Here is a 24,619-nt window from a genome sequence, read left to right as displayed (position 1 = left end):
ACATCTCAGGTAACCAAAGTTAAGGTTTAGCGAAGCCTTACATTTCTCCGATTTAAACACATCAGGTTTCCTCGAAGCTGAGGAAGGGTTCTGAACCTCTTAAAGTATCTCTTAGAGTCCAAGGAACAGCTTTAAAGCATGTTATAAAATGAGTAACTCTTTGGTGGATAAGGGCTCCTTTTCATTTTGTAAATTCAGGGGGAAAAATATGCAAAATCTATACACAGTCTATTGTTTGATATGCGAGGAACAAATGTTACAGTCAGCAAAAAGTGCATGTAATTTTAATTATCTTAAGTGGAAACTCCTACTATGGGAGTTTGCAGAGGAAATCCACAAAATGGAAATTATTCTGGGAAAAGATTCTAATAGAGAACAGGGCTGTGTGGAACAAACCCCCTAAGGCCACATGGGACGCCTGGAAAACATGCCCCAAACACAAGGCAAGACTGTTACCACGGTATGTTTTCAGCCTTCCCGTTTCTGAAAGAAACTGTCTTACGGAGGACGAACTGAGACAAAGCCTTTGACTAACTCACTAGATTCCTGTAGCTCCAGGCAAAGATTTTCCTGCAGCCACGTGGGATGTGAGGACGGAATGTGGGGGTGGCACATGGTGATTTGAGGTCCACAGTGACTCTGTTGAAGCTTACGCCCAAACAGTGAATTTCAGAAAACAACACTGAAATCACTGCTGGGCTGAAAATAGAGAACTTCACATTCACATACATCTTCCTCATCTTATCTCATTCAAGAGCATGCCTGGCTTTGTAAAATTCACACACTTCTATTTTAAAGATAGCACAGAGACCCAAAGCGATAGAGCAGTGAGTTTAAGATACAACTAACAGGATTATATATCCAGACAAACCTGCAATTCAAAAAGATACATGCACCTGTATGTTCACTGCAGCACTAGTCACAACAGCCAAGACATGGAAAAAAAACCTAAGTGTCCACTGACAGATGAATAGATTAAGATGTACAGATACACAATGGAATACTACCCAGACATAAAAAAGAATGAAATAATGCCATTTGCACCAACATGGATGCAAATAGAGATCCTCGTACTAAGTGAGGTAAGTCAGAAAGAGAAAGACAAATACCATATAATATAACTTAAATTTGGAATCTAAAATAGGGCACATTTGGAATGGATTAACAATGAGATCCTGCTGTGTAGCACTGGGAACTATGTCTATTCACTTATGATGGAGCCTGATAATGTGAGAAAAAAGAATGTATACATGTATGTGTAACTGGGTCACCATGCTGTACAGTAGCAAAAAAAATGTATTGGGGAAATAAAAAAAAATTAAGATATGGCACAAATGAATCTATCTACAAAACAGAAATAGGCTCACGGACATGGAGAACAGACTTGTCATTGCCACGGGGGATGGAGTGGGATGGACTGGGAATGTGGGGTTAGTAGATGCAAACTGTTACCTTTAGAATGGGTGAGCAATGGGGTCCTTCTGTAGAGCACAGGGAATTACACATCCCATCACTTATCACAGGGCACGATGGAAGACAGTACGAGAAAAAGAATGCAGGAGTTCTCGCTGTGTCACATTGGGATTGGTGGTGTCCTGGGAGCGATGGGATGCAGGTTTGATCCCTGGCTGGCATAGTGGGTTAAGGATCCCGTGCTGCCACAGCTGCAGCTTAGGTCATGACCATGGCTTGGATCTGATCCCAGGCCAGGGAATTCCATATGCTGTGGGGTGGCCAAAAAAGAAAAAAAAAAGAATGCATACACACAGACTCTTTTCATTATGGTTATTACAGAATATTGAATATGATTCCCTGTGTAAGTAGGACCTTGCTGTTTAACCATTCTTTTTGGCTCTGCCCACAACATGCAGACATTCTCAGGCCAGGGATTGAATCTGTGCCACAGAGTGACACACCAGATCCTTAACCGCTAGGCTACCAGATAACTCCCTATCCATTCTATATATACTAGTTTTTTTTGTTTTTTTTTTTGGCTTTTTGGCTTTTTGGCTTTTTTGCTATTTCTTGGGCTGCTCCTGCGGCACATGGAGGTTGCCAGGCTAGGGGTTGAATCGGAGCTGTAGCCACCGGCCTACGCCAGAGCCACAGCAACACGGGATCCGAGCCGTGTCTGCAACCTACATTGAAAGCAGCTCATGGCAATGCCGGATCCTTAACCCACTGAGCAAGGCCAGGGATGGAACCCGCAACCTCATGGTTCCTAGTCGGCTTCGTTAACCACTGCGCCACGACGGGAATTCCTATATATACTAGTTTGATTCTACTAATCCCAAACTCTCAATCTGTCCCTCTCCCCCTTGGCAACCACAGATTCGTTCTTTATGTCTGTGAGTCTATTTATTTTTAAATTAGGTATTTTACTCCAAGTCTTTTATGATGAACAAATAAAAAGCCCCTCTTTTATTTTTGGTCTCAAAACCCCAAGTAACTGCAAAAATAAGTAAGTTTATTTGTTCACCCCTTCCTAAATACATTTATTTATACATTTATTCATTTATACATACATATATTCATATGAATATATATTCATATATTCCCTCTGCCCCCAAAGCAGGCTGGTTGTGTGAATGTTAAAGAAATGGCATGATCCTAGGACGCAGCGAGGTGGCATTTGGAATTCACCCTCCCAATGGATTCCCCCTTCATCTGGAAGAGGTCAGGGGTCTCTTGTGACATCCCCAGAGCACACACCTGGGAACCTGACCTGCTCTGTATCACCTCTTAAGATGCACCTCCATCGATTAAAGGAGGTGGAGACTGACAGCGGCAAAAAGATCCAGAGAGGCCACGGCCCCGGAGCCAGTGGGAGGATGTGTGCCCCTTGGGCCAGAACGACCACCTGCTGCCGTTGCTGGGCCTTCCCTAACTCTCTGCACATTACAGGGCTGCCCTGAGTGACAGCATCGTCTCTGCTCCTTTTCCGGTCACTACCCTCCTGTCTTCTCTAACACGTCTTGCCCATGACCCACGGCTGCCAGCCCTCCCCATGCGACATCCCAACCTCGCTACCTAGTAAACAGAACAACAAAACAACAAACATTTATTTTAAGGAAAACTTTGTATCAGGGACCCTACTAAGTACATTCTGTAGATGATCTCATTTAATCCTTATAATAAACCATAAAGAAATCCCCATTGCGTCAATGAAGAAAATGAGATTCAAAGGAATCTAGTCATGTGCCCAAGATCAAACAGCTTGCAAGCAGCAGATCCATGAGGGGAGACCGGCCAGAGGGCCACTCCCAGGTGGTACACCAGCAGCTGCAGTTTTCTGCAACCAGCATCAGCAACCATCAAACATGAAGTGGATGGAGTCCAGGGCAATGTTTCTCAGATGTGAATGCTGTGCACCCTAATTTAAAAAACTTTCAGAATGGGAGAAAATAGTTTCAAACGATGCAACCGACAAGGGCTTAATCTCTAGAATATATAAGCAATTTATATACCCCAACAGCAAAAAAGCCAATCAATCAATGGAAAAATGGGCACAAGACCTGAATAGACTGTTCTCCAAGGAAGATATACAGACGGCCAGCAAACACATGAAAAAATGCTCAACATCACTGATTGTAAGAGAAATGAAAATCAAAACTACCATGAGATACCACCTCACACCAGTCAGAACGGCCATCATTAATAAATCCACAAAGAACAAGTGCTGGAGGGGGTGTGGAGAAAAGGGAACCCTTCTGCACTGTTGGTGGGAATGTAAACTGGTACAGCCACTATGGAGAACAGTTTGGAGATACCTTAGAAATCTACACATAGAACTTCCATATGACCCTGCAATCCCATATATCTGGGCATATATCTGGACAAAACTCTACTTAAAAGAGACACATGCACCCGCATGTTCACTGCAGCACTATTCACAATAGCCAGGACATGGAAACAACCCAAATGTCCATCGACAGATGATTGGATTAGGAAGATGTGGTGTATATATACACAATGGAATACTACTCAGCCATAAAAAAGAATGACATAATGCCATTTGCAGCAACATGGATGGAACTAGAGAATCTCATACTGAGTGAAATGAGCCAGAAAGACAAAGACAAATACCATATGATATCACTTATAACTGGAACCTAATATCCAGCACAAATGAACATCTCCACAGAAAAGAAAATCATGGACTTGGAAAACAGACTTGTGGCTGCCTGATGGGAGAGGGAGGGAATGGGAGGGATCGTGAACTTGGGCTTATCAGACACAACTTAGAATAGATTTATAAGGAGATCCTGCTGAGTAGCATTGAGAACTATGTCTAGATACTCATGTTGCAAAAGAACAAAGGGTGGGGGGAAAATGTAATGTATACATGTAAGGATAACTTGATTCCCTTGCTGTACAGTGGGAAAAAAAAAAGTAATAATTTTAAGAGGATTATAGCTAGAAAATGAGTGCAGTTTTTTTGGTTTTTGTTTGTTTGTTGGTCTGTTTTTGGCTGTAACCATGACATGCTGAAGTTTCTGGGCCAGGGACTGAACCCATGCCACAGCAGTGACCAGAGACACAGCAGCAGTGACAGTGCTGGGTCCTTAACCCATTGAGCCACCAGGGAACTCCTGAAAATGAGTATATGTTTTTCTCAGGAGCAAACAGCAGAATGCCTTGAAAGAACTTAGAAATAAAGACTGTGCTTTAGGAATTCAGCTCATCATCTTGGGCATCTGAGCAACTTCAAATGGGCATTTTGGATGTGAACCAGCTCCCTGGACACATGGCTGGATCCATGGGGAGGTACCACCATACTGAACGTATTTAAAGGACATGTACATCAATAGGAAGCTTGGCAAATCTCAGAGCGGTGGAAATGAAGAGTGGAAAAGACAAACGTTGTCTGGGCTCACTGAATCCACGCGGGAGAACAGGGTCCAGGAAGCGGGGTCGTAGCGGTAGGTGTCCCTTGAGATGGACACATGCGTATCAGGCCATCTTCGGTTAACGTGGAACACGTTCCGCTCATGTAATTCTCTTCCCTCTAAGAAGGGAGCTGCCTATTGAACTTCACCAAGAGGGAGAACAGAGGACCAGGGCAATGCCAATACCTGTTCCATCTGCCCAGGGTCATCTGGCAGAGCCACCTTGAGCAAGTGATGGAAGCCTATGAGCTGGATCAGCCAAGGGCAGGGACAAATTCTGAGCCCACGTCTTGGAATTCACGGAGGTGATCACTACTGAATGAGCGTCACCACACACAGTCTCCTTGGTCTTTCAGGGACCGGAACAACCAGACACACCTTTGTCTGAGTGGATTTACCTTTTCACCATCTCTCCCTGGTTCTCCTCTGTACCCCGGAAGTCCGCGTGCTCCCTAAATGAACGGCAGAATAAAATTCTGTTAGTTATGTCTGTTGGTTCACTAAAAATGGTATCTCTCAAATATGGACAGAAGGATCACATACTTGTATTCCTGGGGATCCTGGAACACCTGGGGATCCCGCCACGCCCTGATATCCCTGAAGAAAAGCAAATAAAAAATAATTTATATTTCAACATGTTCATGAAGAGCGGCCCCCCCGTTTCAGAATTCACTCCTTCTCATGTTCTTACAGCTATGACTTCACCCAGTGACTGTTTAAGAAACCAAAGTAACAAAGTGGCCAATGCTTAATAAGGAATTCACATCCTTCAGTCTTTAGGAACAAAGCCTTGAATATCTCTTGTTCAATACAATTCTCCAGAAACGCTTCACTGAAAAGGAAGGCTCTGGGAGGGAAATACAGAGCTAACGTTCATAGTTCCTAAAGAAATGTTTAGGAGTTCCTGACATGGCTCAGCGGAAAGGAATGAGGAACCATAAGGTTGCGGGTTCGATTCCTGGTCTTGCTCAGTGGGTTAAGGATCTGGCGTTACTGTGAGCTGTGGTGTAGATCACAGACACAGCTCGGATCTGGTGTTGCTGTGGCTGTGGTGTGGGCTTGCAGCTGTACCTCCAACTCATGCCCTAGCCTGGGAACCTCCATATGCCATGGGTGCGGCCCTAAAAAGCAAAAAAAAAAAAAAAAAAAAAAAAAAAAAAATTAAAAGAAATATTCAGCACGTTAAAAACATACTCAATATATATTTAAGAGAAAACACCTGATTGGAGGATTAAACAAACGTTACAGACTTTTATTGTATTTTTTGTCTTTTTAGGGCCGCATCTGTGGCATATGGAAGTTCCCAGGCAAGGGGTTGAATCAGAGCTGTAGCCACCAGCCTGTGCCCTAGCCACAGCAACTCGGGATCTGAGCTGAGGCTGCGACCTACACCACAGCTCACTGCAACGCTGGATCCTTAACCCACTGAGTGGGGCCAGGGATCGAATCCACGTCCTCATGGGTACTAGTCGGGTTTGTTACCACTGAGCCACAATGGGAACTCCCGGGATTAAACAAACGTAATATACTTTTAAGCCACCTGAGTTAAGCTCTGGAATAAACGACACCTGGATAAATGTCATCCTTCAGGGTACGTATGCAACAGACTCTGGGCTGCACATCACATTCCTGATGTGACCCAGGAGCATGGCTGTGACCTGTCTGCTGAAGTAAGGGCCCCTTTCCTCTCCACTGCTCCCTACACACTCCTCCAGAAACCAGAGCCTTGGTAACACAGCACAACGCTTTCAGACAGAGGCAAACTATTCAGCTATTCACTATTCACTCAGCTCATGGCAATGAAACTCCAAAATAAACCTGCAGGTCCTCAACATTTATCTAGCTTTCCCAGGGATGAGCTGGACCACCTGGCACCTGCCAACATCTACCCTCTTATTCACGTTCCTTCTTTCTCGGATCTCGTGGGTTTGGGTAGTTTTCTATCATCAATAGTTATTAACAGACCTCACTAATGGGTCCAGTTACAGATTCGTTCTCAAATCTAAACACTTCACTTCTGTGTGGCTGCTCATAGATAGCTGCATAGATCTTGTATTCACCCGCTCACTTGTCAGTACATTTTTAGCTGCTTTTACTTTATTTTACTTTATTATTATTATTATTTTTGCCATTTAGGGCTGCACCTGTGGCATCTGGAGGTTCCCAGGCTAGGGGTCCAATCAGAGCTGTAGCTGCCGGCCTGTACCACAGCCACAGCCATGTGGGATCCGAGCTGCGTCTGCGACCTACAGCACAGCTCACGGCAACGCCAGATCCTTAACCCACTGAGCAAGGCCAGGGATCGAACCTGCGTCCTCATGGATGTTAGTCAGATTCGTTAACCGCGGCGCCACGACGGGAGCACCACTTCATTTTATTTTAATTTTTGGCTGTGTCATGGCATGTGGAAGTTCCTGGGCCAGGGATCAAATCCTGCCACAGCACTGATGATGCCGGATCCTTAACCACTAGGCCACCAGGGAACCCCCTTTTGCTGCGATTTTAGAGACATCAGAATTCCCTGCTTTTCCACTCCCATTTTCAAATATGCCTTTTACCATTCTTTGCTAGCTTTAATAACAATAGCAATAATAATAATGGTTGTCTCAGAAAGACCAGTCTCAGGTTATTGTTTTTTCTTTGACATGCACTTGCATTTCTCATTTTGTAAGATGCTCCCAGTCACTGCGGGAAGGCGGGGGGACTACATAATTTCTATCACCAACCATCAGCCCTTCCTCCACACCTCATTTGGTTATTCGTACAATGTACCTTATGCTTTCTCCAGCACTCCTCAGGCTAAAATGTTGCTCTTGAGTCCACGGCCCCATCCTTAAACATCTTATTTCACCCATGAACCCATCTCATAACCAACCTTTTCATACTCCATACAAAACAACTGCATTTTTCAGGAGTTCCCATCATGGTGCAGTGGTTAATGAATCTGACTAGGAACTATGAGGTTGTGGGCTCGATCCCCGGCCTTGCTCAGTGGGTTAAGGATCCAGCATTGCCCCGAGCTATGGTGTAGGTCGCAGATTCGGCTTGGATCTGGCGTTGCTGTGGCTGTGGTGTAGGCCGGCGGCTACAGCTCTGATTAGACCCCTAGCCTGGAAACCTCCATGTGCTGCGGGTGCGGCTCTAAAAAGGACAAAAGACAAAAAAACCCCAAAAAACCAAAAGCCCTGAATTTTTCAAACCCACCATTTGCTCCCTGGGGTGACTCTGGCTCTGTTACTGGATTATGTGCTCCTTTGAGATGAGGGACTGGGTATCATTTATTTGTATATTTTTTGCCTTGAACAGAGCATTGGCCACATTTTTTGTTAATCAAACATTGGAAGAATTCACCTCCAAGTCATCCACGCCGCACACAAGTGTGAAAAATCTCTCGCCCCAAGAACCATGTTTGCTTGGGTGGCTTCCAAGAGCAAACTGAAATTTAGTAACACCATGTGGCTCACGTTCTCACGGTCAGTGAGAAGAAAGCTGGTGTGCCTGCCACTCTGGTTATCACTGTCCTCACCTCAGCCACTGTGGAAGTAGAGGGACCTGGGAGTGCATGTCAGTGTTCACTGCTCACACCCGCCTACACAGAGTTAGCTTACTTTTTGTCTTTTGAGGGTCACACCTGTGGCATATGGATGTTTCCAGGCTAGGGGTCGAATTGGAGCTGCAGTTTTTAGCCACAGCCACAGCAATGCCGGATCCAAGCCACATCTGCGACCTACACCATAGCCACAGTAGTGCTGGATCCTTAACCCACTGAGAGAGGTCAGGGATTGAACCCGCATCCTTATGGATACTAGTTGGGTTCCTTACTGCTGAGACACAACAGGAACCCCCTAGTGGCGTTGACCTATCAATGCCACTGCCTAGGGTATTTCTCAGATCCTTCAAAACCCTGTGTGCACCCTCTGGACAGTCTGACCGAACAACACGCTGTTGTAATTGGGAGAAATAATCATCGCAGCGGTGTACATAGTATTTCTCACCTTCCAGCCTCAGGACTTGACATGTGTTAATTCGCTTAATCCTCATGACCACCCTTTAACGCAGGTTCTACACTATCCTCATTTTCAGATGAGGAAACTGAGGCACAGAAGCTGAGTAACTTGGCCAAAGTCACATCACTGGGAAGTTGACAGGGCGGATGGAAACACCCTCTTGTCCGCAAATGCTGCCTGGTCGTTAGACACTACGATTCTAGAAAGGTTCAAGGAAGTCCATTTGCCAGATTCCTTTTCAATCGTCTAGCATTCTGAAGACCCAGAGGAAAGGAATGCTCGTAAGATTCCTCAAAAGAAAGTTACCATGGAGACTATTTATCAAAATCGTTGGTCATCAGCAAAGTTCACATTTCATGGATTATTTTCTTTCACTTTTTTTTTTTAAAGTTACGCCAAATGTCGTATCTGCTTTATGACTTTTTTTCAGAAAGTTCATCTTCTATAGAAGATCAAGAGTGGCCGTGCTCATGTCACCCTTTCGAAGAAGAGGTAACTTGATGTGTGGCATTTGTTCCAGAGGACGCATCATATTTTAATGGCTTAAAGCAACGTGGAGTTGACCCAGACAGTGTTCCCAGCTCACCTCTGACTCACAGTGTGACTGACCTCAGGCAGAGTCGTCACACCCCAAATCCCGGGAAGGCATCGCAGTGAAGTGGAAAGACAATGATTTTTAAAATTGGAAAAGAATTTCTACTCTTCCCTCGACTTTCTGTGGGACTTTGGCCAAGTCATTTTGCCGAGTTTAGCCTCAGTTTCTTCCCATAAAGCAGGAGAATAATAACCACTTCACTTCTGAAAAGAAACACATGGACTCACAGGTGAAAATGTTTGGCAGGCGTGAGCATCTCAGTAAATGCCAGCTGCTCTCTCTTCTTCAGATTCAGTGACTAGCGTATAAAGCATAGGACACATCTGCACAAGCGTATGCTGGAGCCTTAACGGCCACCTCTAGGGAATGAGGAAGGGCAGGTCCGGCCATCACACCCTGGCTTGCCTTTTGTTCAACATGCCTGCAGATCTAAGGCTGAACATGGGAACAAGGCCTCTGTGTATTTCCTAATGGCCCCATTTGCTTTGTCTTCGGAAGACTGCAATATAGGAATAATAAACGCTTCCCACGGTCTGAGAGCCAGCCTGGTGCTTTTTTAATGCACAATGAGAGGCATTCTCGAAAACTTAGTTGTATAAAGAAATTCAAAGATTATTTTAGAAGCTAGAGGAAGCATGATTAGCAACAAAGTAAAGAAAAACCAAAACCACATCCAAGCTGGGGATCCCAGGGCAAGTCCCCAGAAGAAATTGGATGAAATTCGGAAAAACCAACTTCGGATGAAAAAAAAATCAGGAAAATAAAGGTTAACGAGGAGGAATATTTACAACGCAGAACAATTTCCAAGAGGAGTAAGAAATGAAACATTGGTTGACTCATCGCAGGGTACACTAAAACAAGAAAAATGCCCAGCAATAGGAAAAATGCTAAGCTTTTTGTATGGCTTACTGAATACACACGTTTTATGTTTCTTCACAGAACTGTGGCTGTCACAGGATCCCTGACTGCTTAATTCTGTTCAACATGAGTTTTGCCATTTGCAATTATTAGCAGGTCCAAATACCCACCCTATCCCCAACTGCAAGATTTCTGACAGTATGTAAGTCTTTTCCATGTTCATGCAAAGTCTCTGTAAATGAGTCATCTTTTAGGAAAAAAATATTCTCGCTGCCAAATTGTAGGGTTGAAGAATACAGAATCCATTTCTTTCCTTCCATGATTCATAGCTACAATGCTCCAGGAAAGATGTATAGCTTTGAAAAGGAAATTAAGAAAATAAAACCATCGACTATGCAAGGGTCACCATCTCTTTGGAGCCCCATTCTAATCATACCGTAAAACATTCTGCTGATCGAAACTTATAGATCTTTTTTTCAGTCGTGAGGAGAGAGTTACTGGCTTCCTTTAAATACTCTAAACTTAGAAACGAGAATAAAATCTGAGAGAAATTACTTTGGATGTCACTCTTCTTTTTCACATGTACGAATGTGATTTAAATTTCTGCTTTATATTTAAATAGTTTTCTTCAATGTTTCCCCAAGTTCCAAAAGATTTTCTTAGGCACACAGCCGGGGTAACTAGGTAACTAGCATCAAATGTATACTCTTAATGGCCACTGCAGATTCTTCCAGTTGTTGGCGGACTTGATAGCTCTATACAGCTGAGTTCTAAGATGTGCGTGTGAATCTGTCTTTCCAGCACTAACTACTAGAGAGACTAACCGCCTAACCCATTTCTATACTTTCACTGATTGCCCTAATTTCTTGAGTAATGGACCACATAAAGATATGTAAAATTATGCCCGCAGGAAGATCTCAGAAAGCACTGTGATGTTACAGGGGATGCCGGGCAGGTAAGGGAAGCTTTCGGAAAGGACAAGCTCAAAGACACCGTTAAGGGAGCACAGTGCATCAGTGTATGCTGCAGCGTGACAGGGTGAGGCACATCCAAGGTGAAGAAGGGGGGTGGGGGGAGGAGGCTGCCAAACAGGACCAGAATGGGGGCTGGAGGGCGGGCACGCAGCTTTGTGGGTCTGATGATGGACTGTGATCTTCACCCAAGCCCCTCGACCAGGGGCTCCCAACATCAGACGTGAGCTTTGCAAGATCATCTGCTCTGCCATGCAGGACAGATGAGCCAGGAGGGAAACGCATGAAGATGAGCTGGGAGAACCTGCAGGAGAGAATGGGAGGCAGGACCCGCGTCCACTCCGGGGGGGGGGGGGGGGCTGGACTTGTGGTGAGATGCCCCAGTCTGGCTTATGTGGCGAGATGGCTGATGATAGCACTGACTGGGAGAGAGTCTCTAAGGAAAATATAGTTTAATATGAAGTAGCACAAACATTTGAAAAATATTTTTATGGATGCATATAAACAATTTGAGAAGCTGTACGCTTCTGGGGAATAAAAAAAATAGAACTTCCACTTCATCATCATCATCATTATTTTTCCTTTTTAGGGCTGCACCCGTGGAATATGGAGGTTCCCAGGCTAGGGGTCAAATCAGAGCTACAGCTGCCGGCCTACACCACAGCCACAGCAACGCCAGATCCGAGCTGTGTCTGTGACCTACACTGCAGCTCACAGCAACACCGGATCCTTAACGGAACTCCCACTTCAAATGAAAGCAAACCATATGGATCTTCTTTGACTTTCAATGGGGTTACGTCCAGAAAAACCTGTCTTAAGTTGAAAATATCCTGCGTTAAGAATGCATTGAGTACACCCAGCCTATCCATGACCATGGCCAATCCCGGCCTGCCTTTAGCGGCTCCGAACACGTCCGTTGGCCTCCAGTTGGGCAAAACCATTGACCTCCACATTGCTGGCCCTGGAAAAGACCAACATTCAAAATCTGAAGCACAGTTTCCCCTGAAAGCATTTCGCTTCTGCCCCATGGTAAAGCTGAAAAATCATGACGTCAAAACACCCGAAATCGAGGGCGGTGTCTGTAGGTGAAACTTAATCCGGCTCTAAGTCTCCCTCCCTGAGGTAAAGGGGGGTGATGATGACGAAGTAACACCATCCACTTTCCTATAATAAGGTGCCTTGAGTTGAAGCACGTGGAAGGAAAACATTGCCTTGTTTTCACAATCTCTGCAGAGACAGCTCTGTCCTCAGACACAGATTGGGTCACACTTTGGTAAATTGCCTTGTTCTCTGAGAGAGGCTACACTTAAAGTTATGCCAAGCTTCTTTCAAAAGAAGAGGGCACAGCTTTTTAAGGTAATGGATCATCAATGTAATAATTCTTATTTTCCAACCTAAATCTCGACACTTAGGCTTTATGATAAAAGGATGAGGACAGCTAACCTCATTCCCTCTTGACCCGCTATCTTTTCACCATAGTGCTGCCTACTCTCTGATATGATTTACTGATTTATTATTTTATCACTAAAATTTATTATCTATCCTCCCTACTGGGATGTGAGCATCAAAACAGCAGGATATGTTTTCTGTTTTGTTCATTCTCTACTCCCTTAGTCTAGAAGAGCGTCAGAAAAACAGTAAACACCCAACAAATATGTGGCCTGTGTGTGGATGAATGAAAGAATAAATAAATAAGCAAACATATAAATATTGAGTCCAACCAGGCACCACTATCCAGAGCTCTGAGAATAATAGTAGAGACAGCTCTGCATTCATGCAGATTCCAATCAAAAGACCACGCAATGTAGGCAGAAACGGACCTTTAAAATCACAAATGCTATTTTTCACAGAACTCAAACAAAATATTTTAAAGTTTGTTTGGAAGCACAAAAGACCCAGAATTAGCCAAAGACATCCTGAGAAAGAAAAATGGAGCTGCAGGAATCAGGCTTCCTGATTTCAGACTACACTACAAAGCAACAGTCATCAAAACCACATGGTACTGGCACAAAGACAGACATATAGATCAGTGGAACAGGATAGAAAGCCCAGAATTAAACCCACGCACCTACAGCCAACTAATCTATGACAAAGGAGGCAAGAATATACAATGGAGAAAGGACAGCTTGTTCAAGAAGTGGTGCTGGGAAAACTGGACAGCCACATGTAAAAGAATGAAATTAGAACACTTCCTAACACCATACACAAAAATAAACTCAAAATGGATTAAAGACCTAGATATAAGACCAGACACTATCAAACTCCTAGGGGAAAACATAGGCCAAACACTCTCTGACATAAACGACAGCAACATCTTCTCAGATCCACCTATCAGAGTATTGACAACAAAAACAAAAATAAACAAATGGGACCTACTCAAACTTCAAAGTTTCTGCACAGCAAAGGAAACCCTAAACAAAACAAAAAGACAACCCACAGAATGGGAGAAAATCTTTGCAAGTGAATTGACTGACAAGGGATTAATCTCCAAAATTTATAAACACCTTCTGCAGCTCCATACCAAAAACACAAAGAAGCCTATCAAAAAATGGGCAGAAGACCTAAAAAGACATTTCTGCAAAGACGACATGCAGATGGCCAAGAAACACATGAAAAGATGTTCAACGTCACTCATTATTAGAGAGATGCAAATCAAAACCACTCCGAGGTACCACCTCACACCAGCTGGAATGGCCATCATCCAAAAGTCTACAAACAATAAGTGCTGGAGAGAGTGTGAAGAAAAAGGAACACTGTTGGTGGGATTGTAAATTGGTGCAACCGCTGTGGAAAGCAGTATGGAGATTCCTCAGAAACCTAAACATAGAACTACCATTTGATCCAGCAATCCTGCTCCTGGGCATCTACCCAGAGAAAACGACAACTCGCAAAGACACATGTACTCCAATATTCATTGTAGCACTATTTTCAATAGCCAAGACATGGAAGCAACCCAAATGTCCATCGACAGAGGAGTGGATCCAAAAGATGTGGTACATATACACAATGGAATATTACTCAGCCATTAAAAAGAATGAAATACTGGCATTTTTTGCAACATGGATGGACCTAGAAACTATCATGCTAAGTGAAGTCAGCCATACAATGAGACACCAACATCCAATGCTTTCACTGACATGTGGAATCTGAAAAAAGGACAGACGGAACTTCTTTGCAGAACAGATGCTGACTCACAAACATTGAAAAACTTATGGTCTCCATAGGAGACAGTTTGGGGGGTGGAGGGATGTGCCTGGGCTGTGGGATGGAAATCCTGTGAAATCAGATTGTTATGATCATTATACAACTACAGATGTGATATATTCATTTGAGTAATAAAAATTAAAAAAAATCACAAATGCTAGATGTGCCCCAAACAATTCCTTGAATAATTTAAATTAAATATACAGACAACATTCACGCATATATAATGCCTATGCACACACCACCACTGCTGTACGTACCCCATATAATATATAAAATAGAAGTCATCTACATAAGAGATGCATGAGATAAACATAGAAAGATCCATTGGTGAGATTTACATTAGCGGAGTTGCAGAAAAATGAAGTAAAGCTTTGTCCGGCAAAGCTTTATAGAAGAGACAAGTTTTCAATAACATTTGATTAGAGAGAAGGAAGATAAACTGGGTATTCTATCTGAGGAAACATCCACATTTTAGTTTATTGGTGAGACTCTCAGGATTGTGCATGTGTGTGTGTGTGGTTTATTGGTGAGACTCTCAGGAGCGTGTGTGTGAGTGTGCGCACATGCGCTCAGTGGCAGCGGGAGAGAGTAAGGCAAACATTTTGGCAAAGGATCCCGCATTGAAGGGAAGTGAGAGTTGGGGTAGAAGCTGTTCTCTCTAGAAGGATGTTTCATGTTCTTCATAATGAGGCTGCTTCTTGTAACTCTCTTTTCCAAGCTACATAATAGCTATTCCTTTGGCTTTTCTCCTAACATATACCATTTTCCAGGTCCTGCCTCTTTGCAGCACTCAGCCTCGCATTCCCCCAGCTTTTAAACTATTGAGTCCATGTTGCATTAAGAGTCTGAAGAGAGGAAGACATAAAAAGCCCGTCTCCTGGGTCCTATTGTTCTCTGACTAATTGTTCACCCCTGTCAAGCTTATTCGGAAAGGCTAAAAGCTGTTTCCTCCCTGTTCTTCCTTTGTGCACTACCTTTCCAGAGGATTTTAGAATTTCAGAGCAGCATCTTTGCTCGGATGACACCTGAAGCTCAGGAACCCCTCTCCAACAGACTTCCTTCCAAGGGAATTCCAGACCCATGTACCCCTGAAGGGTAGGGTCCTAAACCAGATCCAAGCCTCCAACAGCAGGGCTGCAGTCTTTCCTAACACAGACATCATGTATTACCAACAAAGCCAACATCTGCTTTAGCCTTTCAGGCATCACCTTACACGGGTTAATTCCTCTCTCGACAAGGTTGCATTTGAATACCACCTCCCAGACAAATACTCCAGTCGAACTGCACTCTGTCAGAATAGCCATTCTCCACATTCACCAAATTGTTTAGGATCTGCACATCAGCTCAAATGCCAAAGTGAATTCCCCAAATGAAGTCAAGGATCAACAGTTCTTTGTTCTGGGGGGAGGGGTGCACCTGCAGCGTATGGAAGTTCCCAGGCTAGGGGTCGAATAAGAGCTGCAGCTGCTGGCCTACGCCACAACCACAGTGAGGCAGGATCTGTGACCTACACCACAGCTCACGGCAATGCAGGATCCTTAACCCACTGAGAGAGGCTAGGGATCAAACCCACATCCTCATGGATGCTAGTCGGGTTCATTGCTGTTGAGCCACAACAGGAACGTCAAGGATCAACAATTCTTGAAAATTACAGAAAGTCAATGAACCTATCTCAGAGTATCTAATGCTCAAAAAAGAACCCTGGAAGAAATAGCAAGAGAAAAGAATAAATTGTGGTGAAACTGGACAATTCTAAATATTAAAAACCAACATATACTATTACATGTAGAATGGATAAGCAATGAGCTTCTACTATACAGCACAGGGAACTATATCCAATCTTTTGGGATAGAACGTGATGGAAGATACTATGAGGAAAAAAATGTATACATATATACATACATATATGTATGACTGGGTCACTTTGCTGTACAGCAGAAATTGGCACAACACTAAATCAGCAATACTTTAAAAAACATCTAAAAATAAAAAATTACTGAAATATAACTGGGTCACTTTGCTGTACAGGAGAAATTGACAGACCATTGTCAATCAACTATACTTCAACAAAAAATTTAAAAAAATGTATAAGCCAAATAAATAGATGTTTACAACATAGATAGCAAAGGATTAATTATCTTAACGTATTAGAAGCTCACTAATCCATAGGCAGAATATCATGACCTCTGTGGAGTGTGGGCAGAGGACGAGAAGGGACAGTCCAGAAAAAGAGAACTCCTGAACACCAGACTTCCATCCTCAGCCACCCACTGAAAATTTCGACTTGACCTTCTAGTGTAAAAATCTGCTACATCCCAATGCAAACTCCTGAGCCCCGCCTACTTTCTCCATCTCACCTGCCCACACCTCGCTGGAGTCACCCTTGACTCCTCTCTGACTCACACCCCACACCCCCAAAACATCAGCAAGTTGCGGCCTCTAACTTCCAGATACCCCAAACATAAGCCCCTCCCCTCACCCACTCCCACCACCCCCACGCTGGTCTCTTGGGAGCGCTGGGACGCAGGTTCAATCCCTGGCCCAGCACAGTGGGTTAAGGATCCAGCGTTGTCACAGCTGTGGCTTAGGTCAAAACTGTCCCTTGGATCTGATCCCCGACCCAGGAACACTGTATGCCCCAGGGTCGGCCAAAAAAACCCCCCCAAAAGACAAAAAAGACCAAAATCCAAGTCAGAGGACATCAGTCCTTTATTCCATGGCTCCTGAAGGTCACTGCAACTGAAAGCTCAAGTCGAGCCGTCCCGAGGGCCTACGGAACCCTCCTTCCTCCTGCTTCCCTCCTGCTTCAGCTCCAGCACCTGCACCCCCACCTTCATGTGTGGCTGGAGGAGGGTGTGTAACTTTGACATTCCCCACCCGCGCTGACTCCCACTTTCATGAGGTTTAAGTCCCACGGAGAAAGCTGGCCCCTTCTGGAGTCTCTAGACCGGCAGGGACACGCTGAGGGGCTGGGGGACAGAGGAGGGGGGGAGTGGCTGACCGATGCCCTCTGGTCTATTGGTGGGAGCGCTCCGTCAGTCTCCCTGAATCCACGCTTAAGGCCAACGTGGAAAACTCACCCCTCCCGGATGCTGCACGGGGTCTAGCCCACCTTTCTCTCTCTCTCAGCAAATATAACAGCTTTCACGAAATCTCAGACAACCAGCACAGGAGAAAACAGGGGCCTCATCTGGCACCACCGTCTTCTTCTTCTTCTTTTTTTTTCCAGATGCAAAAACTGAGGCCCATGAAAGCAAAACAACTTTGAAAAGCAAAACGAAGGGCGAAACAGCCCTGTGTCTCTCCAACAACGAGCTGGGGCTCTGGGTTCAGTGAAGAATTTCATTCGTGAGGACTAATTCCTGACAACAGAAAAGAGCACCGTAAAAACGTCAACTTCTACAAAATCATAAAATAGTCCTACGAAGTTTCCATAAAAGGCCTTCTTAAAAAAAAAAAAATGTCACAGCGGCAGTGCCTTTGATAGTTGTACTCTTTGGATTACCTAGCGGAATCTATAGATAGTTCTTCGGCCTCTCTTTGGATAAGGATACAAGAGTACAGAGTAAATTGCTCAGACACTGTGCTGAGAGAAGTTGCTTAACTGATAAAGGAATGAGAAAGGAGTGGAAGGATTTGAAAATAGCTCTTCAATTTTGGTTGAAGGCATTTTCCTTACGAAAATTAGTATTTCTCCAGAGTGGAATAATTTCCTATTTAAAGCTTCAGTTGACTTGGCCTGGTTATAATGTGAAAAAGATTCAAATTGCTTATTGAGGGGGGTTGCACAGAACCAAATCCAAACAAAGCAGAATTCCCTTCGAATTGTTCCATCCAAGTTTCCTTGGCCAGATGGCTTCCATCACCAGCCAGAGGCTCCACCCACACCTCCCCACCCCTGCTGTGCTGGCCCTGGACACACACTAATGACCCTCAGCTGTTCTGGCTCCCAGGCTCACTTTCTCTTCCTGCCTGGCCACCCAACCTCACATCTCCTGCAGAGGGAAAAAGCCTGCAGGGAAAGGGAGATATTGAAGAAAAAGGCAGCCCCTTGGGTACATCAGATTTGGGGGTGGTGTTTCGGTTTCCCATTGCTGCTGGAACAAATTCCCCCAGACAGAGTGGCTTAACACAGCACCTCCTTATGGGTCTGGAGGTCCGAAGTCCAAAATGGGTCTTAGAAAGTGAAACTCTTGGGGGTCCCTGGGCTGCCTTCCCTGCAGGGGCTCTAGGGGAGAATCTTCCTTCCCGTTCCCAGCTTCCAGAAGCCATATACCTCTCGGTGCTCGGCTGCCTCCTCTGATCTCTGCTTCCCTCTCCCCATCTCCTCCTCTGTCGGCTTCTCCTGCCTCCCTCCTTGAAGAACCCTCGTGATGACGCTGCGCCACAGAGACCTACGCCTGCATCTGAAAGTCCCTTCAGCCGTGGAAGGTCACAGAGCCATGGGCCTCGGAGATCCTGGGGTGTGAACATTATCCTGCCCACTACCGTTGGCTTGATCTTCCTCAGATACCACCTGACAACATCTAACGTTTAATGTCAGATGCTACAGAGTGACCGCTATGCATGGGCACACACATAAATATACATGTGCTGAGCGAGATGAGACAGTAAGCCTGTTGCAGCTTCAATGAGCGTCCCAGAGTAATGCGCATGATTTATGGCGTCAGTAGAACTATTTTCCAGTCCTTCATTCATGGCGATAAGGGCAGACAGAGCTGCTCGCCTGTGGAAGGCACTCACCTCGAAATACTTACTGCCCAGGAATTTCACCCCTGAAAAGACAAAAGCCTAACCCATCTGCAGCTCTGTCTGGGGAGCTCCGTGGCATCCTGAGGGCCAGCTGATGACATGACGTCATGATGATGCGGATGACGTCACATGGGAAGTGTCTCTATTCTGGGGGTGAGACAGCACCGCAACTTCCTCTAACACAGAGAGTGGGTCCCAGGGAGGAGGTCTCCAGGCAGAGAGGGCTCACCTTCATAGCCCCCACCCCCGAGGGATTAAGGCAGGTCTCCCACAGACCCTCGGGCAGCATCTTCAGTGGGACTAAGGAGCGGCACTGAGGCAATGCACCAGTGTCACAGGACCCTCGCAGTTATCGCGAAAGGAATGGGTTATAGGAGAAACTACAAGGCAAGTGTTGGCGCAAAATGGGAGCTAAGGATAAAGGCAGAAGGGGAAATATTAGGTCTGGAATCCATTCATTTCATTCAATCCACTAAAAGCAAGCTGATGAAAATTCTCCTAGTTCCTGGGGACACCCCCACCTAGCTCTTTCTGAACTTACTGGCTTGGCTCTCTACTCCATCAAGGTTTAACTGCCGGTAACCTTATCCAAGCCACACTCTCCTTCCTCTGTGACTGGAGCCAATGCATTTTTCTTCCTGCAAATATCCCTTGTCTCCAAATCATCAAATTTCCCCCTTTGGCCTCATTTTGTAAAAATATGCTCTAACATCTTATATCATTTAACAACGCCCTTCCCCGCACTGTCCCCATGCCACTGCTCCACTTCTCTGTTCTCTAGGACATCTCTCGGGAGCATACGTGCTCACTGTCACCATTTATCTCTCTTGAACCCACTGCCATCCAGCGCTCCCCTGAAACCCCGTTCACCAAGGTCCTCGGTGACTTCCAGGAGGCAAGTCAGTCCAAAGCTCTAGGCACAGACCTCATTTTTATCCACCTCCTTGGCAGCAGTGTCACAACGGACAGCTCCTTCAGCGTTCTGCAGCTCAGGTGACACCACTGTCACGTGTTCAGACTCCCCTCTTTGACCATCTCAGAGACGCTCACCTGTATCTTTAACCCCTTTTCCAGGCAACTGGTGTAAAAGATGCCAGCATATTGCTACTTCAAAAGTTGGCTCTATTTTTTGTATTAGATTTGTCAGCAGCCCTCTCTCTCAGGGATGTAAGCTCTTCTCTCCTGATGGTTGGGGAATTGATGGTTTAACATTACACCTGTGGTTGCTTTATGCCTTGAAAATTATTGACTCACAGTATAAACTTTCCTGTGTTCCATACAACAAGGGTTAATATCTCATGCTAAAGAAAGTTTCCTGGGAGATACCTTCTTTTGGTGATAATTATTTAAGAATCAAAAGCTGGAGTTCCTGTCGTGGTGCAGTGGAAACGAATCATGGAACCATGAGGTTGTGGGTTCGATCCCTGGCCTTGCTCAGTGGGTTGAGGATCTGGTGTTTCCATGAGCTGTGGTGTAGGTCGCAGATGCGGCTTGGATCTGGTGTTGCTGTGGCTGTGGTATAGGCCAGCAGCTGTAGCTCTGATTAGACCCCTAGCCTGGGAACCTCCATATGCTGCAGGTGTGGCCCTAAAAAGACCAAAAAAAAGAACATAGTTCTCCGGGACCCAGAAGCCATCCCTTTGAAACACAACCATTAAGGAAACAGCACTGGGATGTCCCAGTCCCTGCGACAGGGGAGGAGTCTAACTTTGACAGGTGCCAATTAGCAGACACAGACGGCCCAACGGCATGGAAAACATCCACCACACCCAGAAATAACTCCACTTGCTCCATCCCATGGATCAACCTCCTCCAGTACTTTGCTCCCAGCTCGCCCCAGTGACTCAAACCCTCCACATCTCCCTGTTTCAGCTCTGTGGAGTTGAGGCTCTCTCCCCTATTACAATAGTCTTGAATAAAGTCTTCCTCGCTTGTTGAACTCGGCCCAGTGCAATTTTACTTTGACCTTATAATCCCAGTACTGGAGATGACTAAGCTTTCAGTACTCACAGGCTTACCATCTTGACCAGGCTGTCCAGGATAGCCAGGGTTCCCAGGCTGTCCAGGGTCACCCTAAAAAGGAAAAAAAAATATTTCTCAGTCCAAGACAACCAACCACAATGATTCAGTCAGAGCCGATCAAGGGTCAAAGCCAATTCTATTATTTGCAAATTTTTTATGTTGAAAAACAAGCAAAAACTCCCAGAAACACCAAAATAGGGTTAGAGAAAAGATACGATTATCTACTTTAAAAATTAAAGGCCTTTTATCATGTAAAACTTTCAAGGATTTAACTCTGTGGGCAAAATAGTTATACCTAGGGAAGTACTTCTCAGCAACAGAAAACATCAATATATATATATTTTTTCTTGTCTTTTTGCCTTTTCTAGGGTCGCTCCCGCGGCATATAGAGGTTCCCAGGCTAGGGGTCTAATCGGAGCTGCAGCTGCCAGCCTACGCCAGAGCCACAGCAACGCAGGATCTGAGCTGCGTCTGCGACCTACATCACAGCTCACGGCAATGCCGGATCCTTAACCCACTAAGCAAGACCAGGGATTGAACCTGCAACCTCATGGTTCCTAGTCAGATTCATTAATCACTGAGCCACGATGGGAACTCCAGAAAACATCAATATTTATGGCGAGACATTTTTAGAATTCTGAACAAACTGCAATGTCATAGCAACTATGGTTTCCATGACAGCAATATTTGGCTCAGATATCTAAAGATTTAATTCTATTCTAAATGTGACACTACAGATATCAATGACCTGTGACGTGATGCTTCAATTCATAATTACTTTTCCGTAAAAACAGTCCACAGGCATCTGACCTTCCATGTGGGACTCAAGTTTCAAGCCCCATAACAGTCATTTCATTCAATACAGTGTGTTTCTGCCTACACCCATAATCTCATTTTAACAAAATGTTGAATTTCTTTTTTTTTTTTTTTTTTTTGGTCTTTTTGCTATTTCTTTGGGCCGCTCCAGCGGCATATGGAGGTTCCCAGGCTAGGGGTCGAATCGGAGCTGTAGCCACTAGCCTACGCCAGAGCCACAGCAACGCAGGATCCGAGCTGCGTCTGCAACCTACACCACAGCTCACGGCAACACTGGATCGTTAACCCACTGAGCAAGGGCAGGGACCGAACCCGCAACCTCATGGTTCCCAGTCGGATTCGTTAACCACTGCGCCATGACGGGAACTCCAAAATGTTGAATTTCTAAAGTCTGAATATTTTCATGAGCTCAAGGCCCAAGCCAAACAACTCTGCCTAATCCCCCATCATCCTTGAGGTAACACCTGAGAAATGACCTTTGCCCTTGCAAACCAGATCCCTGCAGGGAACATTATTAGTGCAGCCTGGCCGTGAACCTAGGTGCATTCTATAGAGCTGTGGCGTGTTGTCCAATGGCCTGTACTGACCAGTCAGGTGGTCACCATCCACAAGAAAAAGCAACAGAAGCAACATTTTTGTGAGGTGAGGGTGTCTTATAACTTACTTTGAAGAAATACTTCAAAAAGAATATTTTACTCATGCATTATGGCGTCCATGAGGTCCACATGGGGCATCTTGCTGAAAACATAACAATCTGGCCAGCAGCATCAGTAAACTCCTGCACAGAGGCAATGGTATCTTTTTTGTTTTGTTTTTGGCCATGTGGACGTTCTGGAGCCAGGGATCAAACCTGGGCCACAGCAGGGACCCGAGCTGCTGCAGTGACAGCACCAGATCCTTAACCTGCTATGCCGCCAGGGAACTCTGAGAGGCTCCTTATTTCTAGTCAATATCGTTTTATATTTACACGTACCATAGCGATTATATCTTAACAAAACACCAGTGCTAAGGTTACTTCCACAGAGCCCAGTGGGCTGCTCTGAAATTCTACTTCAGTCCACTGGCTGAGGATATTTGTTCCTGAAACTGAACAGGAAAAAAGGAAAGAACTTTTTTTTTTGAGGAGCCAGTGCAGAAGGAATAATGAGCTTTTTGCTCAGGGCCGCCCAAGAGGTTTCGCATGTGGAAACGCTGAGAAGAAGGGAAATGCCATTTTAAAACACGATAGCGAAAGAATAGCTATAAACCCAGGGAAAAAAATAATGCAGCCGCACATTCTTTCTTGTTGAAGACGTTTAATTTGCCATCTTAGTCCAAAGACTTCCAGGGTCAGCAAGGGAGTAACAGGGGTCGGAATTTTTTCTTCTTATTTCGAGAGGACCCACAGTCACTTCTGGCCTTCTTGTTATCCTTCTTTAACCGTGTTCAGGCTGGACTTGCTGCCTTTCAACAAATTCCATCTTTTTTTTTTTTTTTTTCCTCCTCCCTCCTGGGAAGATTTTCTTCCTTTTCCATTTGAGTCAATAGACCAAAATTTCCTATCCCTGCCCCTTCTGTGTTGCTGCATATTATCCTGATGTCTTGTCCTACTGTGATGCTACAGCAGCTCCACATCTCTGGCCACTTATTCATAACCAGCGTTCTCTCAAAACTTCCACCTGATTGGTCTGCCTTTATCATTTGGGTTGATGCTCCTTGAAAACGTGGTCAATATTTTCTATTTCTCTGGGAGGGGCATGCTGCATATCAAATAGGGGTTCAATAATAATTTGCTGATTATTTCCAGTGAGATCAAATTTCCTATTGATACCTCTTTCCTTGCAGAATATTAATTATCGGCAAAACCTAGGACAACAAAAGGATCTGAGACGGTTTACCTTCTACTATGATGAGGCTGAAATAAAGCTTTGGCACAATAAGAAACGGGATTTGTGTTTTTAGGCTGCATAAAAGTACAAAAACATTTAACAGTAACATTTTAAATGAATCAGAACTAAGTTTCCAAGGGAAAAAGAAATCACCCATGAGATAAATCCAGTGTGATTTCTTTCCGATCAGAACACCGGTCAATAGCCCCGAGAGGGAAAATAACCCCTTTTCCAGGTTCAAGGACTCCTGGTGGGTTTTACTGGCTATTTTGACTGTTGCGCTACTGGTTTATTTGCAAAATTCAGGTAGGCTTGCTATTGTTTCCATAAAATTGGAAGAATAAAGTCCTAACAGATTTTGAAGAGAAGGCCAATAGAGATAAAAATTCAATTTTATGGAGTTTCCTGGTGGCCTAGTGGTTAGGGATCTGGCATTGTCACTGCTATGGTGGGGGTTCAGTCCATGGCCCAGAAACTTTCACATGCTGTGGGCGGGGCCCCCCAAATTCAATTTTATCAGTTTTTATTTTTTTAAAATGATTTTTATGTTTTCCATCATAGCTGGTTTACAGGGTTCTGTCAATTTTCTACTGCACAGCAAGGTGACCCAGTCACACATACATGTATACATTCT

General features: G+C 44.7%; 1 protein-coding gene across 3 annotated transcripts in view; it reads right to left on the bottom strand.

The window, feature by feature from the left end:
• COL21A1 (collagen type XXI alpha 1 chain) overlaps nt 1–24,619 on the bottom strand; it is a 193,988-nt gene that overhangs the window by 81,541 nt on the left and 87,828 nt on the right. For 2 of the 3 annotated variants that reach the window (XM_084967938.1, XM_084967936.1), the window contains 3 exons: nt 21,290–21,352; nt 5,433–5,486; nt 5,288–5,341 (listed from right to left, as the gene is read on the bottom strand). In XM_084967938.1, the coding sequence (XP_084824064.1) occupies nt 5,288–5,341; nt 5,433–5,486; nt 21,290–21,352 (171 nt within the window). The remainder of the gene's footprint in view (nt 1–5,287; nt 5,342–5,432; nt 5,487–21,289; nt 21,353–24,619) is intronic. The other variant, XM_084967937.1, reaches the window with a different exon arrangement.

This window comes from Sus scrofa, chromosome 7 (assembly GCF_054392235.1).
Source record: "Sus scrofa isolate SSC_HxYL_T2T_F1_AM1 chromosome 7, Sscrofa_HxYL_maternal_Yorkshire_Landrace_v2.0, whole genome shotgun sequence".
Taxonomy (NCBI): domain Eukaryota; kingdom Metazoa; phylum Chordata; class Mammalia; order Artiodactyla; family Suidae; genus Sus; species Sus scrofa.
The sequence above is the reverse complement of the archived record's forward strand: the minus strand, read 5'-3'. Positions and strand labels throughout refer to the sequence as shown.